The 18490-nt window shown below is 42.7% G+C and overlaps 1 protein-coding gene across 2 annotated transcripts in view; it reads right to left on the bottom strand.

Moving 5' to 3' along the window:
* The window catches only part of LOC138164831 (spermatogenesis-associated protein 6-like), a 117861-nt gene that overhangs the window by 8355 nt on the left and 91016 nt on the right, over positions 1–18490 (bottom strand). For both annotated transcript variants that reach the window (XM_069092757.1, XM_069092756.1), the window contains one exon: positions 4253–4344. In XM_069092757.1, the coding sequence (XP_068948858.1) occupies positions 4253–4344 (92 nt within the window). The remainder of the gene's footprint in view (positions 1–4252; positions 4345–18490) is intronic.

The following is an 18490-nucleotide window of genomic DNA, read 5'->3' as shown; positions in this document are numbered from 1 at the left end:
GTACCATGTGACTCTGGCCTGACTCTGGGCCTCAGTTTTCTCCTCTGTAAGAGATGTCGGGCCTCCTTACCCAGAAGGTCCTTCCCAGTACTGACCTTTGAGGGGCCCCGTATTCTGACTCTGAGCCCTCTTCCTTCGGTCTTGCCAATCCGTTTCACTACAGACATCTTCCTTTCCCACCACATAACTTATAAAATTGATTATGATATCATAATCACGTTAGAGACAGCAGGGGAAGGTGGCCTGATCCAATTCCAACGCCTGGCTGTGGGATGGAAGGGACTTCAGACTTGCCAATGCTAGAAGCCAAGTTCTAGCACACCCCAGTGGGTGTGAGCCTGGGTCTGCTACCTGAGAGGAGGGCAGGCCCAGGGGATGCCACTGCTAATGCAATTTACAAAAACCATCTATTAAGTCACAGACAGCTTGAAATTTATGTCAGTGAAGGGAAAACATAACCCTAATGAAATCACAGATGCTGGAATTACTGGAGCATGTGAGCTAGCAAAAAGAAGACTGGGCGCAGGCCCAAAGATCTGGGCTGGAGGCCTGCCTCAGAGATTCAGGGGGTGATCTAGAGGAAGAGATTTCACTACTTTGGGCCTCAGTGTCTTTGTCTGTAAAATGGAGATAGTGATGTTCAATCAGCCTTCACATAGCACTACTGACAGCTGATGAAAGAAGGTGCCATTGCTAAAATGGGACGTACAGAATTTCCTCAGGGCTACAAAGCACCCTCAGTGAAGACTGTCTGATCCTCACAGCTCGCTGTGAGGCAGGTAACAAAAATGTGGTTCCCATTTTACAGATCAGGAAGCCACAGCTGACAAAAGCTGCAAAAGCAGCAGAAATGGAATTCAGATCTGGGGCTCTCTCCAGCTGCCCAGGGCTTAAGCACGCTGGGTGAGAGCCCATCAGCATTCCTCAGAATGTGTCCCATGGGCTCCGTGATGGCCATGGCAGACACCTTGGACCATGTCACAGAGGCCTGAATTCTCCCCAGAGGTGCTGGTCAAGGCTTGGGGGAAACCTGGTGACTTCACCTTCTGCTTCCCTGCTATTTGCACCAGTGAAGTCTGTCCTGCTGCCAACAGGATTCTCTCCTTGACCCCCAGCTCCCATTGTCACCTGAAACCATTCCTGATGCTCTGAGCCAAGGGCTGGAGGACTTACGGACACCAACAGTAACAGAAAACTATCTGGATGTGAGGGTCAGCTCTGCCAACAGCCCTGTCAGCTGGACTCTCCTGCTGCTCCCCTTTAGGAGTCCCTGGGGCTCTCTACAGCGAGTCAGGCACTAATTAACGCTGCACAGCAGCCCCTGGAAGCTGCTGGCTGAATACCTAGGACCCTCTCTGAACCCATCACCCAGCCCCACTGGACAGCTGAGGCTGCCCACCCTCCTCCGCCCACTCCCAAGGCTTTGCCTCCAGTGTGCCTGGGCCCCTTGAGTCCTCTCCTCAATCACCGAGGCCATCACTAAAAGATGTCATGTTGACAAGGCTGCTCAGGTCACATGTGCCCCATGATGTGGAGCCACATGGCAAAGGAGGCTCAGGTTCCTGGCAGTAGGACCTGGAACTGGCCCAGAATCAGCCCACAACAGCCACCATTCCTGCAGCTCCTCAGGCTGACAAATCTTCTTCCTCACAGATGTCCTATGAAATGTGGATCCAACTTTTAAAGAAGAGGAAACTGCGGTTGAGTCTGGGGGGGAAGGGGAATGACATGGTGGATAGAGCACTGGGCCTGGAGTCAGGAAGCTCTGCAAATCCAGCCCTGGACACTAACTAGCTGTATGACCCTGGGCAAGTCACTTAACTACTGTTGGCCTCTGTTTCCTCATCTGTAAAATGGGAATAATAATAGCATCTACCTGCCAGGGGCCCAAGAGAAGAGGAGAGTATAGAGGTGAGATGGTTCATGGAGGGCTCCAGATGGAAAAGAGGAGAGAGTCGCTAGTTCAGGGGTGATGGCCTGGGAGAGAGCCAAGAGGCTGAGGGATGGAAGGCCCTGGCGCGGAGCAGGAGGGTTTGGTGACAGAAGACAGTGTGAGAGGAGCAAAGCCAGCAGATTACGGCCAGAGCTCTTGAACATGGAGGGGGGACCAGCACAGAAACATGGATGGGGGCTCTTTCTGTAGAGGTGAACTAGGGAATGGATGAGCACATCACGGTCTAGGCGTGAGGAAATGCTGCTGCTGGGCTGTAAGAAAAGCCTGGGAAGATTGGTACGAGCTGATGCAGAGGGCACAGTGTGCAGCCCCATCATCACTGTGAAAGATGAACAATTCCAGAGGGCCAATGATAAAGAATGGTGCCCCCCCACCCTGCCCATGGCCACTGTAGGAGTTTATCTGGCTTGATTATGCGTATTTGCTACAAGAGTTTTGTATTATTCCCCCCTCCCCACCATGGGTGGGAGGGAGAAAAAACAAATGTTCCATAACTGGAAAGAAATGATTAAAAAAAGATGTACAAAACACCTAATTAAATAATGGCAAGATGTAACTTCGTAAGGCTACACTCTGCAGCTACAAGACATCATTATAGGTCACTAAAATTTACTAATGTGTCACAAGTGTGTTACCCAAGGAGCCCTTCCTGGGTCTAGCTGGTGTGTCTGCACAAATGTGGCAGAGCAGTGGGGTCAAACTTCATCAGCAACAGGGGCCATGGACTGACTGGCTTATGAAGCTCCACAAGATCCTTCCAAGTGACTTAAAGGCAGAGGGGCAGGGCCCTCGGCACAGTGAGAGCCTCCAAGAAATGCTTTCCCGTCCACTCCCTCGGAGACCCGTTACAACAAAGGGCAACGTCAGCTGCCAGGAATGGGCTGAGAGAAACTGGCAGCAGTTTTGCCTCTGAAAGCTGTGCAGCCCAGAGAGCAGAGGCTGGTGAGAAGGCTGGCGGGGGCCCGGACGGCTACGCTGGGTCAGCTGGAAGGCACCACTTAGAGACGCTGCTGGTAATGCCCACACAGCAGATCTGCTGGCCTTCGCACTGCAGCCACGGCTGAACTTTGGAAAGGGCGATTCCCAAGAGCCAGCACAGCCGCACCAACATCAGCTTCTAATATAAGAACATCAGGGAAACATGGTGGATACAGTTTACTGAGATTCTAGCAAAGCACCTGATAAAATGCTTCATACAATTCTTGTAGGAAAAAAAAGGAGTGATGTGCCTGGGATTGCAACACAGTTAGACAGAACCAGATCTGGGCGAATGGCTGGACTGAGAGTGGCCGCTAAGAGGCCAACACAAGCTGGCAGGAGGTCTCTAGTGGGGTGCCCCAGGGATCTGCGCTGGACCCTGGGCTGCTTCACATCGTTATCAATGCCTCTCAAAGGCATAGATGGCAGGCTTGTCAGATTTGCAGATGACCCCAAATAGGAGGGAGAACTAACACTAGATGACAGAACCAGGATCCCAAAGGACCTTGACAGGCTAGATACTGGGTCAAAGCTAATGAGCTAGAAAGTCAGTAAGGATCAATATAAAGCTTTATACTTGGGTACAAAAGCTTCCCGAGGACGAGGTCAGGGGTGGGGAGGGAACATGCTTAGGTAGCAGTTGGTTTGAAAACTACTTGGGAGCGAACTGAGAGTCAGCTGTGTGATATGAAGAATCAAAAAGAGCTTACGTGACCTGAGACCACACTGGAAGAAGCCAACCAGGCAGTGGGTGGAGAGCTGGGTCTGGTGGCAGGAAGACACAAGTTCAAATCCTGCCTCAGACACTTACTAGCTGTGTGACCATGGGCAAGTTATTTAACTATTTGCCTCAGTTTCCTCATCTTGTCAAATGAGCTGGAGAAGGAAATGGCAAACTGCTCCAGCATCTTGGTCACAAAAAGAGTCAGACACGACTGAAATGATCAACATGCAACAAACACATTCCTGAAGTTCAGAGGTGGAAAAAGAGAACTGACTTTCCTTTTAGAAAACACATTTTTCTCCTGGACTAAAATTATGCAAACTGATCCTTAACTAGTGAACATTTTCATCACTGAATGAAGTTCTGCAAGTAAAGGTTTGCAGGGCGGCCCCACACCCAGCTCCCTACAATGTGAGCTCACTCATGTGGAGTCTGTCAGCCAGTGTGGAAGGCACAGTGAGATCCCCCAGGAGCTCGGAAGCTACAGAGCACAGCCTGAGCCGGGGCCCTGGGCCTGCCACCGCCTCCTGAGCCAGGGCCCTGGGCCTGCCACTGCCTCCTGAGCCAGGGCCCTGGGCCTGCCGCAGCCTCTGTACCTGTATTCAGGATCGCTATCACAGACCAAGTCTTTATATGAAAAACTTCTCTTCAGGTCCAGCTCCTCGTCTTTTTCTTGGTCTCTCTCATCCTGAAAGAATTCAAGAAATCACTAAGTTGGCTTTTTACTCTCTGGAAATAGCTTTCATTTCATAAAATTTTATTTAAATGTTTAAATTTCTTGACAAAGGAGAAGAAAAAAGCAGAACACCATGTGCTTACCATTGGTTTTAATGAAACTTAGTGGACTCTTGCTAAGAATTTTTAGCCAATAAGCTGGTAACATTTCACTCAAGCTTCATGATGTTCCATACCTGAGTGGGAGGGCAGTGTGCTTGGAAGAGCACTGAATTGTGAATCAGAAGGTCTGGGTTCAAATCATACCTCTGCTACTTATTACACTGGTGACTTTGTACAAGCCACTTCCCCACTTTAGGACTTGACTTTCCAATCCACAAAATGACCTGGTTGGACTGGGAGCCTCCAGCTCTACATGCCAGGACCCTGTCTGCTTACCCCTGCCAGGCCTGAGCTCACCTCAGGCTGCCTTAACCCAAGGAAGCCTGAAAGCATGAGCATTACACACCCATGCTTCTGCTGCTACTCTGTTCCTGTGCCTCCTGGATGCAAAGTGGAAGCATGCTGACCTGTCCTGATTGCCAGACCCCTGCTTCCTTTGGGGACGAGAGCAATTGGTACTGTTAGTTAAGGGGAAGTAAGAGGCCACGGGGGAACGCTCTCTTGGGGAAAATGGCTACATTTCCAGACCCAAGAGGTTAACTGAAATACCATGTTGGGTCCAACATGAGTTCACAGGGTCAGCAGGAGAGTCAAGTAAAACAGTAAACATCACAAGACGACAAAATGGTGCCTGACTCCTGTCACGTCTTTGTCCTTTGTGACAGTGACACCCTCCTCACGTCTGAGCTTGATGCACCGAAATGGGCTCAGATGCTCAGAGCCCAGCTTGGCATTCTCAAACCTTCCAGAACCTCACAAAAAAGAGACACTCCAAAGAGAATAATGCTGGAAAAAGATGTTTCTAGTGGAAAACTTTCTCTAAACTTCCTGAGTCTCAGCTCATTTCTACCCTGGGCCCTGACGGCACCTGTCATGATCTCATCCAGAAGATGGAAGGACCTCCTTTCTTGTGATCTTCCAGGCACAGAATGGCATTCCTGTATCAAGGCACCACTACCCATAGCCATGGAACATCACTTCCTTAAGTTTGGTCCATTGATAAATTTATAGTCAATGATACCGCCTCAGCAAGATTTCCTATTGGCTTGGTCAGTCTTTACAAATACAACCATCTGATCACTGCTTAGTAAAGTGGAAAGAACACCACACAGGGAGTAAGATGATGCAGGTTTGAATCTTGGCTCTGCCTTTCACTAGCTGTGGGGCTTGTAATGCTTCAGGATCTGAACATGACAATGATCTCCAAGGCCCATGCCAACGATGACATTCTGTGTTTCTGAACCAAACAGAACAAAACGATAGTCCAAGACCATGAGAAGGGTCTATGTTCCTCCTTCATGCTTTCTACAATACCACCATGGATTTTTAGTACCTTTTGATTAGGGGTATGGAACACATTAGAGATGGGGAGAGCAAAGGATAATTGGTAGCTTGAGCATTGTTCTTGTATTCACGGACTATGAAGAAAATCAGAGGAAGGGTCCTATGTGTTGGATGGCTCTCCAATGGGAGATTCATGGAAGCCCACTAAGAAGAATCCCACAGAATGAGAAAGTTATAAGTGGTACCAGTGGAGGGGGTGCCCACACCCAGGAGATTCTGGAGCTATTGCAGCATCATGGTAGGGTACCCACAATACTGTTACTCCAATAGGAGACCTTTCTCATGAGGATTTTACAGAGATGAAAAAGTGGGGATGGGGGTGGGTAGTGGCTGACATCATCTCCATCATGAATTCTTTTTTAAAGTAAGTTTTCATTGATGTTTTCTGGTTTTTTTTATACCATCCGAATTATCCCCAGTATTCCTCCCAAAGTCATCCCACATAACAAAAAGTACTTTTTCTTAAAAATGAAATCCACACATTGAACAAAATTTAAAAATACATGCCATGTGTAACCCTTGTGGGTTACCTCCAACCCTTGAAGGGGTGAACTGGAGAGGTGGGTTGTCTCTTCACTCGAGTCCTGCATAATCTTGATCATTCTGTTCTGTTAACTTTTGGGTTTTTTGGAGCGTCATTCTTTCCATTTACATTGTGGTAGTTACTGGATACAGATTTCTCTTGGTTTTGCTTACTTCATCCCGCATCAGATCACACAGATCTCTCCATGCTTCTCTATATTCATCATGTCTTACAGCACAATAATATTCCACAAACTTCTTGTGCTACAATGTTATTAGCCATTCCTCAATCCAGGGGCATCTACTTTCTTTCCAATTCTTTGCTATCATGAAAATATTTCGGTGTAATATACGGACTTTTTGTTATTGATGTCTTCCTTGGGGTATTGGCCCAGTAATATACTTTCTGGTTCAAAGGGTATAGACATTTTAGTCATGTAATTTGCATAATTCCAAAAAGCTCTCCAGAATGGTTGTACTAATTCACAGCTCCACCAAAAAAATGGATTAGTGGGCCTGTTGCTTAACAACCCTTCCAACATTAACTATTATAATTTTTTCCATCTTTGCTCATTTTCAGGGTGTGGGGTAAAACCTCAGGGTTATTTTTATTTGCATTCCTCTTATAGTTATTTCATGTGGTTGTGAATACTTTTTAATTCTTCTTTTGAGAACTGTTTGTTCATATCTTTTAACAACTGATCTACTGGGGAATTAGTTATAGATACATATATATATATATTTGTATGTAGGTATATAAATTTTTTTATGTATTTTGGATACTAAAACCCTTATTAGAAAATTCTAATACAAGGATTTTCATATTTGACCATTTCCCTTTATCGTAGGTGCAATAATTTTGTCTGTGCAGAAGCTTTTCAGTTTCAAGTAAACAAAGCTATCTATTTTAAATAATCAGAGTTATCTATTTTATATTTTACAATTGCTTCTTTCTCTTATTTGGTTAAGAATATGTCTCCTATGATCAATGCAAAAGACTTAGCTACTCTGATCAAGACAATGATCTCAGACAATTCCAAATGACCCATGATGAAAAATGCTATTCACCTCCAGAGAGAGAACTGATAAAATTTAAGTGCAGATTAAAGCATCCTTTATAAAACAAAACAACTTTATTTTTCTTGTTTTGTGGATCTCTTTGTGTTTTCTTTTGGAACATAGGTAAAATGGAAATATGCTTTGCATGATTTTACATGCATTATAGATATGTTGCTTGTATTCTCAAGGGACAGGGGAGGAGAAGAAAGCAAGGAGAAAATTCAGAATTCAGAACTTTTAAAATAAATGTTAAATTTTTACATATAATTAGGAAATAATGAAATAAATGTATTTTAGAATATATATTTCCTGCTTATAGCTGCAGAAGGTATATGACCTAATATTTTAAATAGTATGATATTTAATATTAAGGTCATACTATTAAAAAAAGAAGAGAAGCAGATTATATACCTCTCTCAGCTGTCAGCAGGAGATACTGTGGAAGGAAGAGTGATATGTTAGACTAGTCTAATTTTTGCCAGACTGCTTTCCAGTTTCCCCAGCAGTTTTTATTAAATAAAGATTGCTTTTCCTAGGTAATTTATGTTATCTACTTTATCAAACACTGAGTTATTGAGTTCTTTTGTTTAGGATTCTCCCTTGTTCCACTGATCTGTTTCTCTATTTTCTAACTAGTACCAGCCAGTTTTGACGGTGGCGGCTTTCTAATATAGTTTGAGATCTATAAGCGATATCCCTCTTTCCTCCCTATTTCTTTTAGTCTTTGACATTTTAGATCCTTTGCTGTCCCAAGTGAAATTTGTCTTTATTTTAGCAAGTTCTATAGAGTAAAACCTTTGGTAATTTGATTGGCATAGCAATAAAAACAGAAATTAACTTTGGAAGTATTATCATTTTTTATTATATTATATTGGTACTGGCCAGTCCTGAACACCAAATATCCCTTCAGCTATTTAAGTTTGTCACTGTATCTGTACATATTTCTGGTGAACCTTGGTAAGTTGATCTCCAGATATTTTATGAATTTTGTAACTATTTGGAATAGTATTTTGCTATTGTTGCTTCTTGGGTTTTGTTATTGTTATGTTGAAATGCTGTTTTTTTTTTTTGAGGATTTATTTTGTAGCCTACAACTCTGCTGAAGCGATTGTCTCAATCAGTGTGCCGATTCCCTGAGGTTTTTCCAGGTATAGCATCATATCCTTAGTAAATAGGGATGGTTCTGTCTATTCTTCACTTATCTTTCTACTTTTTCTTATCTTATTGCTAGCATTTTCAGACTCCTATCAAATAACAGAGAGGAGGCATCCTTTATTTATTGGAAAAGGTTCATTGTGGATGATGCTTTTTTATCTTTAATGGATATTTTTCACTGTATTTAAAATGATCCATCTATGCCTATACTTCATAGGGTTTCTAGCACAAAAGTGTGATTTATTGTCAAAGGCTTTTTATGCCTCTGTTGAAATGATCATGCGGTTTAAAATATTTTGGCTTTTAATATGATTAATTTTATTGACTTTTCGTAATGCTGTCATCTCTGTATTCCTGGTATTAATCTCATGTGGTCATAATGAATGATTTCTTGAATAAATTACTCTTTCATTGACAGGATTTTGTTTAAGCTGTCTGAATCAATCAATATTCATTAATCATATTGTTCTACAATTTTTCTTCTGTGTTTTATATTTTCCCAGTTTAGGTATTAGATAAAAGGATTCTGGTAGTGTTCTTTTTGAATTTTTGAGAAAAATCTTGGAAGTTTGGGCACATGTTGTTCTTAAAAAGATTGCTAGAATTCACCTGTAAATCCCTCAGGACAAGCAGGTTATTGGTTTGTGTTTTGTTTTTTGATCGTTCTTTTATAGCTAGATCTATTTCCTTTCCTGAGATTGGTCTTTTATTTGGCATTTATCTGTTCTTCTGATAGTTTTGAGTATTTTACATTTTTTACAGATATTCTTCTATTCCTTTTTGTGTTTTCAGTTTTGTTAGCAAAAAGAAAACAGGTATCATATTTTGATTATTCCTTTTATTTTTTCTGGTTTTTGTTGGGATTTCATCTCACTCACATGCTATTTCATTGACTTAACTTTCTGCTCTCTTTTTAAACAGATTTGCTAAACCTTTGTCAACTTTATTAGTCTTTTCAAAGAATAAATTTTTAGTTTTATTTAGTTTCTCCTTATCTATTTTTCATTTTTGCGCTCATTTCAGGTTTATTTGTTGACTTTCTAACATTTTCAAATGCATATTAAGTTAACTAATCTTCTCTTTTATTTGGTTAATATACATTTGTAAGAATATGATTTTTCCCCTGAGGAATGCTTTATCTGCCTCCTAGAAATTTTAGTGTGTTGGTTCACCATTATCATTTTCTTCCGTGTAATTATTTTCTATGATTTGTTCTCTGCTCCACTCATTACTGAGGATTTCATTGTTAAGTCTCCATTTGGGACTCTGCCTCTTGTTTGTGGTCCCTGAACCAATTACTATTGATTGTAACATGGTCTATAAAGGATGTATTAACTATTTCTACATTTTTACATTTATTTGCAATGTCTCTCTGATACAACATGTGGTCAATTTTTGTTAAAGTTTCATGTGGTTCTCAGAATTTGTATATTCCTTTAGAGTCCCTTTTAGAAGACACCGTAAATCTTTTAACACCAACCAACAGTTTCTCCAGCAATTTGCCTAGTTTTATATTTTCCCTTGCTTATCTTCTTGTTAGATTTATCCAAAATTGCTAGAGAGATACTGAAGTCTTCTATCACTATTGTGTTACTGTGTCTTCTCATAGCTGTTAATGTTTTCTTCATAAATATTGATGCTAAGGAATTGGAAACATGTAAGTTTGTTACTGATATTGGTTTGTTGTCTATGGTTCCTTTCAGCACAATGTTGTTTCCTTGTCTGTCCCTTTTTATTTTTTTAATGTTTGCTTTTGCTTTGTCAGACAGCATGACTGAAACTCCTGGTTTTTGTTTGTTTGTTGTTTTTTTAATTTGCTTGATGTATAGTAATTTTTTTCCCATCTCAGTTTAATTTAATGTTTTTGTTTCATTATTTTTAAAAATGTTTTTGTAGGCAACAAATTGCAGGGTTTTTGTTTTCCTATCCAAACTGTCACTCTTTTTTATTTTATTGGATTGTTTCATCCATTCATTTTTAAGTATATGAGAATCAGGTTTATATAGTCCTCCATTTGCTCTAATTTTTTTTATATTATCATTTTTTCCCTCTTCTGTTGTAAACACATGACTATGTTCCTTCAGGTACTTCAGCCTATTCTTCTAGAAGGTGCCCTCATCCCCACTGACTCTATAATCCTTATCACCCCTTCCATTTGCTACCCTTTCCCTTCAAGGTTTTGTCTATTTGTTCTTTTTTTCTCTTCCTGCTTTTATCTGGTTATCTCTTACTCCCCCTTTTTTCCTCTCTGTCAAGTAGATTGCCCCTTTCTCTTCTTCCCTCAACTAGTTTTGTTCATTAGTTTTTTACATTTCATTTTCTGTGTCCCTTTTCAGAGAGGGTCTTTCAAACTCTCTTCATTGTCCATCCTCTCTGTCTACTCCAGATCCTCATTCTCTGGTTCATGACATTGACAAGTATCTAGTCTCTCTTCTCTGTATTCCTCATGCAACCAAAACTTCCAAGGTGACCGTTCTGGGCTCTCCCCTCTAGGAAGTTTTTGCCACTGACTTGTAGAGTTTGTCCTACATTTTCACTACCAAAACACAAGTTCTACAAGTGACAGAGAGGACACTACCCAAGGGTAGGGACCACCCTCCCATAACCCTCATTATGCCACCCACCTCTGATTTATACCTTCCCTCTGGTTACCTTCTTTCCCCATATTCCTCAACTTTCCTCCCTGAGTTCATACTGTGCCATCCCTGTAGGTTCTCTTCTTCCTGAATCTACAAGGATCACCTTCCCCTTATTTCTAGGCCCAATTTGACCCAGGCACATCACACTCCCCATTATCCCTCTTGTTCCCCTCCCCCACTTTCATATACCTCCTATGCTGTAATGTAACCCCACACATAATACTGATTCACCTATAGGCAGGGTGTCATCAGATTCTGTCCATAATGCCCCAAGCTTGTTTCTTCATTGTTATCTACACCTGACTTCAGCCTTCATTCCACTCTCCTTGTGTACTTTTGTCTCTCTGCTCTCATTCTGTTATTGTTGCTGTCCTTGGATGCTGCATTTATGCACACCCCACCCCTGCAGCTTGGAAAGGGGGGGGGGTGGTTCAAGAAGCAAATAATCTCTTCAGATCTGATTTTCTTTCTAACAATGTTTCCAGCGCCTTTTTATTATGGAACATCCATCTTTTTTTGTTTATGACTAAGCTCAGATTTGCTGGATAGGTCACCTTGGGTGGCATCTGGAGCTCCATTCCTCTTCAGAACATGTGATTCAGAATTGTATGGTGGGTGTAGAAAAGTCTTGTTATTGGAATTTCCTTACTTTTGTATTTAAAAGTCTTTCTTCTGATTGCTTGCAGAACTCATTTCCAAATTGGATTTTTAAATTTTACCACTATGTACGTGTCTTAGTGAAGTCTTGGTTTGTTTTGTTTTCTGGAGGGAATCCATGAATTCTTTCAATTGGTCATTTCTTTTTCCAAGTTCAAAAATTCTGGGCAGTTCTCTTGAATCATTTCCTCCATGATGATGTTAAGGTTTTTTTGTCTTGCCATGTTCTTCAGGAAGACCTATGATCCTTAGGTTATCTCTATGCATCCTGTCTTTGAAATCAATATGTTTTGTTTGGATAGTGAGCCTATTTTTAAAATGTTATTTTTTTTCTTCTTCTCTTCTTCTGGGTTGTCCTTCACATCTGAGTATTTGCTTTCCTGATTTATTGTCTCTCTTGTTTCTTTGGTGGAGCTTGCCATGGCAGATTCCAGTGGCTCTATTCTGACCATTATCTTTGCTGGGAAGGCCAGCCATAAGTTCTGCTCCCATCATTCTCATTTCTCTTTAAAATCATGCAGGAATAGCATGTTGTGGTTCCATGTTCTCCTCATACTACACAAGGTTCTCTGTCTCACCAAGTGTTGCATCATTTTCCTTCATTTTTCAGTATTTATTCATAGATGTTCCAACTTGTTTACTAGATCAGGAGCCGTTTTCCTTCTGGCTGTTGGTGTTTTTCCTGTTTACTCATCTGCTTATGTCCTGTCAGTTCCCTCTGCTCCTCAGTTCTCTGCCTTAGCAGTCCTCTTGGCTGCCACACTTGTGCTCTTATAACTAAGGGCAATGCTCTCTGAGAAGCACTGAGCTCTATTTCAAGGCCAGACACCTGTCCAGCCTCTTTCTGCAGAGATCTCTTGTAGCACAGAATGTTGCTGCCTGGTGGGCCAGTGAGCTTCAGCAGATAATAGGTTGGGGGGAGAAGGGTGTGGTGTTGTGGCACTGGGTTTTGTTGCCAGCCCATATGCTGAGTAGAGCTGGACTGCAAGAATGTGGTGTAATCCCTGGGCTGTTGTTTTTTTAACCTTTTTTTGGATTCCAGGTGTACTATGACAGTGGTGTCAACTTCAAATAGAACAGATCCATCCTGTGGGCTTCATATCAGCTTAGAAAACCACAAACTGACATTATGCATGTTGTATTATATTTTATTTTCTTAAACATTCCCTAAACACATTTTAATCTGGTTTGGGCCAGTCAGGAGTTTTGCTGGCCACTTGTTTGACACCTCTGTCCTAGACCATGGAAACAGCTGAAGTTGCTTTATTTTTGTCATATGATTTCTGATTTGGAGAGGTTTGACAGGTCGTGAGTATCAGAGAAAATGTCCTGCCCACCACCTTTTGGTCCTGCAACCCAGAAATCCCCTTTATCACCTATTTTTGCTAATAATACCTTGATCTAGCAGATTTGGGGGAATCTTTTCCTTCCTGAGAGATCCTGAAAATTGATCCTTATATGCCTTGAAAATCATGTTACCTCCACTGTGTTTTCTCTGCCATGCATCAGAACAAGATCCTGTTTCTGTCCAAGTGTAAAGCCAAGCACAAGCAGCTTTCCAGAGGTCTGCTACTATGAACAGATTTCAAGGTTCTGATTATACAGTATAGAGAACTCTCCATTTATTCAGTAACAAACTAAGACAAAACATTTACAGAAATTAAAATACAGTATTCACAATGTTATGGCTTAATAACTTATCACTAAAGTGGCCACATAGTTTTCACCAAAGTGGTCACATACTTTTAAGCAAAAGATAACATTCATTCAGTAGCACAATCATTCTTAAGGAGGCAAGCCTCCTTAATTGACAAAAAGTACAGAGGTCAAAAGCTCTCCATCCCTAGGTCACATTGTCTTAATCTCTTCAATCAAAAAGTCTTCTTTCTTCTTTATTGGAGATTAGTTTCCAATCATCTTTAATTAGTAAGTCCTTAACTCAAACATGTAATGGTAAAGGTCAAAGTTCTCCACCCCTAGTAAATCATGATCTTCTCGGTCTGCATTAAATACCCAAGGAGAGGTCTTTTCATCTTGACTTGAGGCTGGCTCTCTGCTTATATGGTTTCCCTTCCATGGTCCCAGCTCCTGCCAGCTCCTTGTCCAGTTCCTGTTCCATACTGAAGCTCACAGTGTCTAATCCACCTCAAGTCCTTCACAATTTCTGTTCCTGGGAAAACAAGGTTTAACAAAGCCATGATAATATTCATGTATATTGCTGGTATCCTCATCAATTCACTTTTTCTTTTTTGCTTTTTTGGAGGGCAATGGGGGTAAAGTGACTTGCCCAAAGTCACACGGCTAGTAAATGTGTCAAGCATCTGATGCTGGATTTGAACTCAGGTCCTCCTGACTCCAGGGCCGGTGCTCTATTTACTGTGCCACCTAGCTGCCCCAACACAAATCATCAGTATAGTCCCTGGACCTCTGAAATTGTCAGCAAGACCATCCTCTAGGATTTCTGTAAATATACAAAAAGGAAATCCTCTTTCAGGGCTTCTGAAGCAGCAGCAAGGCCCCAGGGCTTCTGTAACAACAGCACCATCCTCTATTAGCAGATGAATCTGACAAAGTAATGTCAAAACAGACAGACAAAGTACCAACACCACAGTCATGCCTCCTCCCAGTTCTCTCTTCTCAATTCTCAACTCAGTCCTCAGTTCTCATTTCTCTTCTCAGTTCTCAGTTCAGTTCCCACTTCTCTCTCTCCAGCAGTAGCAGCCCAGACTCCAGATGCGTGCTCCCAGAAGTTCTGGCCTCTCTCAGCTTGAGCTTTTCTTTATATAATATAGTATTAACTCCTCCCTGTTCTGCCCCTTCCTGTCACATCAACAAGTCCATCCCACTGTGGGATTCACAAGTTCTGGGTCTTAATATTTGAACTTGAACTAAGTGCTAAGAACCTGTTAGCTTGCCAATACAAGGGGCAAGGAAGATCTTCAAATTCCCATTACCATTACACCAAGTTTAATCTTGAGGGTCTGAGAAGATATGTACTTGGCAAAGTGAATTCTGCCTTTTTACCCCAAGGGATCAACTAATTAGGTTTGTTAGTCTAATCTGGAACACAGGTAACCCAGGAGGCATCTGGTTTTCTCCCAAGCTGTGGCAGCAATATTTAATCCTGGGATAAGCCAGTTTTTAAGACAGAGAAGAAGAAAAAGTACTGAAATTCAGAAATAAGTCATAGTAATTTAAAATATGACACCCACTTATTTACTATCACTGAACATTTAGCATCTTTTTCATGTGTTGATCAAGACCCACAGTGCCCTGAGCCCAAGGCACACATACAGAGAGAAGGCAAAAAGAAGAGACTGAGGCCGCACACTGGAGAGAAAGGTAAGAGAGGAAGAGATCCCTCAATGGTTGGGGGCTTGAGCCTGTCTTTTTTGAGCAAACGGAAAAAAGTGGGTGAGGAGAAAAAGGAGGTTTGGGGGAAATCTTGATGAATTTCAAAGGGACTGCTGAGTTTGCCCAACCACAGGACACTGGGCGACAGAGGGGGACTGAATCACCATACTCTCACTCTGATTCATTCTCAGCCAGAAGGAGAACGTCCTTCAAACTAAAAAGGCAGAGGTAGACAACATGGAGAGGGGACGACACCCAATACAGGGAAGAGAGCAGTGAGGCTCCCAACCTGGATACAAGACATCACACAGAGCTCGTCTCTCAGACGAGCTGCAGCGACAACACTGAGGGAAATCATGAGCTGCCAAGAGAAGCTGAGCAATCATGGCTGAGGCAGCCTGCCCCATTTGTGGATGGGTAGCTCGAATTACTGAAAGTCTTATTTTTACCAAACCTCAGTCTACTTTCTGCATCTTCTGCCCTTTGGGTCAAGTACCACAGTGCTAATGCCTCGTCCCCACACACTGGCCCTTCCAGTACTGGGGCCGCTCTCATCCATCCCTCTAACTCTCCTGTTCTTCAGGCTGAACCCCTTCAGCTTGCCAACAAACCAATCTAAAAGCATTTATTAAGAGCCTACACCAAGGGCAGGCACTGTGCTAAGCATGAAAATGGCTTTTTAGTCCTGCCCCTGTGTACTGCACAACACCCAGCACACAGTGAGAGCTTAATAAGCCCCTTTCATTCATCCATCACAACCCATGATTTCCTAAGTATGGGTCACTTCCCACAAAACACAGGCCTCAGTAAACAGTCTTCACAAGTTCCCATGACATCGGGAGGCAGTTACATCAGGGCCATGATCCTGGGCACTGAGCCAGACTGGCCTTCAGCTGGCAAGCTGGCAAAGCAACACCAGACCTTTACTGCACACATGTAGCTGGTATGACGATGGGCCCAAATCTATGTTGCTAAAGGAACAAATACTATGAGATGGGAAAGAAAACAGGACTTGATCTCCAGCCCCAAAAGAGACTTGATTTAGAATCCCCTAGACTTGGCCTGTTCACTCATCTGCAAACCATAGCTTCTCCCAGTCTTAAATCAACTAGTTGTTGTAAAGATGATATGGGGTTAACTTATGAAACTTGCAGCTTCCAAGGGAAATGACAATGAATACTGCTGAGAAGATTCCACATGCTTCCTGGGAGGGGCAGGGTGAACTTGGGCAGGATGGCCTGACTTCAAACCTGGTTCAGACACTCACTAGCTGGATGACTGCTACTGGGACTTACCCTCCTCTGAACCTCCTCTCCCTTCTCCGACAAAAGGAGTTGGTAACAGTACTTGCTCTGCCCTCACCTGAGGAGAGGACAGTTTTGGTTTTCTGTCCACATCCCCAGCAGGAGCTTACATACAGCAAGTGCTTAATAAACGCTTTGAACTGGACATAACAGCTACAAAGTACAATGTAAATGTCCACTAAGCTTTCCATTTCATAGGAAAGGGTGCTTTAAGAAAAAGATGATCTTCCAATATAAATGATCTTTGCCACAGATTTTACAATGAAATCAATAAAATGGGATATGACAAAGCATTTTCCGGGAAAGTAAATGCAGGGAGGCCTCCTCAGCTGGCTGAGCACTTCAGAAGAATGGCCAACCCACTTATCTTGTGTTCACGGTTAAGCACTTACACCTAAGTAATCTGGAATCACCGGCTCTAGTTCAAGCAGGTAAGAGACTCCAAGCTCCCACAATGTTTAGTTTGCCATCTCAAGTGCATTTGAAAGAGAAAACTATGATCCCAAATCCATCCATCCTGAAAACACAAAGTTTAGGCAGGGCGCTGACTGGCACAGCCTCTGCCTACCCACCCTCCCAAGCTCTGCAGGAAAGCATTTTTGGCTTAGGAACAGAGATGACTTTTCCAGGCATGAACGTAAGTTCGACATTCTTCTAGAATGAACACAAGTCACAGGATTATCATGTCTGAGAGCTAGTAGGGAGAGAATGAGAGAACCACAGGTGGGGAAAACCAAAGTCCAGAGATGGAGGGTGATTTACTCAGTGCTTTCTGACCTCCCTTTTTGTAGAGAGGGAGAAAGCCCACAAATCTATCCACAGATCTCCACTTGGGAAAGCAATGAGCCAGGATCAGCATTGTGCAGGGAAGAAGGAGGCACCTGAGAAAATGAACATCACTTTCTATGAATCTAAAGTGTTCAGGAGCCCCCAAGCCCATCTTTACAACAAGGCTTGGTGCTCGATGCTTGGTGCTTGGTGGCTGCCAGTCCCAGCCCACCTTGGAAAGATCAAAAGAACAGAAGCCCCAGGGTGATGAAAAGCCTCCTGGAAGGTCTAAGTAAGTGGTCCCAGTTAATCTATGCCTTAGATAAGGGTCCTAGGGATATCATCAAGATCAAGGAGGTCACTTCCAGAACACATACAGGACTTAGCAACAATGACAACAGTTGGCGCAATATCGATTGTCATGGTGGGACCTGAGGTGCTGGTCAAGGATTATGCTTGCTCAGGGTGATTATATGTACTTGTTACAAAGGCAGCCCTTTATTTTTTTAATTGGGTCAGGGGAGAATTGTGGCAGGGAATAAGAGGTAGTAAGAGTGATACTTTTAAAAAGGAGAGAAATAAGATCATCAATGGCTCATTAAAAAATAAACCAAAGGGAGCAGAAAGGCATCCAGAAAGGGACACGAGCTGAGCAGCGTGGGTAGTGCCCCAGTAATTCTGAAAGAGCCAAAAACATTGTGACCCAGGGAAGATCGGCGCTTCTTCTGTTCTTCACTGTAGAGAAATGCTAATGTTTATTGGTGTTTGTCATGTTCAAAATGATAAAAAGACAAATTTCAAGAATTTTAAAAGAAGTATCAGGCTAGTCTGCCTATAAAGGGAAGCAGCTGATACTACAATGGGGACCTCAAGTGTGTGGAATAAGTTTGGTAGAAGATCTGCAAAAAGACAGGAGGAAGTCAGAGGGATAGTGAGACTAGGGACTGCAGGCAGGCTATCTGCCTGGGCACCGCCCAACCTTGGCTCACCTGCTGCATTATTCAGTCTAAACCTCAGGGGAATTTGCAAGGCCCTCCACTGGCTGCTGGGAGGTGATAGGTTGAAAAGGCAAAAGAAAGGGTTAATGTGTTTCATTCCCAGCTTCAGAAAAGCTCAGCCCAAAGCTGTAGACTGCGGGAAGCACACAGCTGACCATTTGCCCATGGTCCATTGAAGGGGCTTGGCTAATAAGGGC

This window comes from Petaurus breviceps, unplaced genomic scaffold, assembly GCF_028583685.1.
Source record: "Petaurus breviceps papuanus isolate PSGF00001 unplaced genomic scaffold, PetGlider_PUasm1.0 207, whole genome shotgun sequence".
Classification (NCBI taxonomy): Eukaryota; Metazoa; Chordata; class Mammalia; order Diprotodontia; family Petauridae; genus Petaurus; species Petaurus breviceps.
Note: the sequence above shows the minus strand (reverse complement) of the source record. Positions and strands in the feature narration are given on the sequence as shown.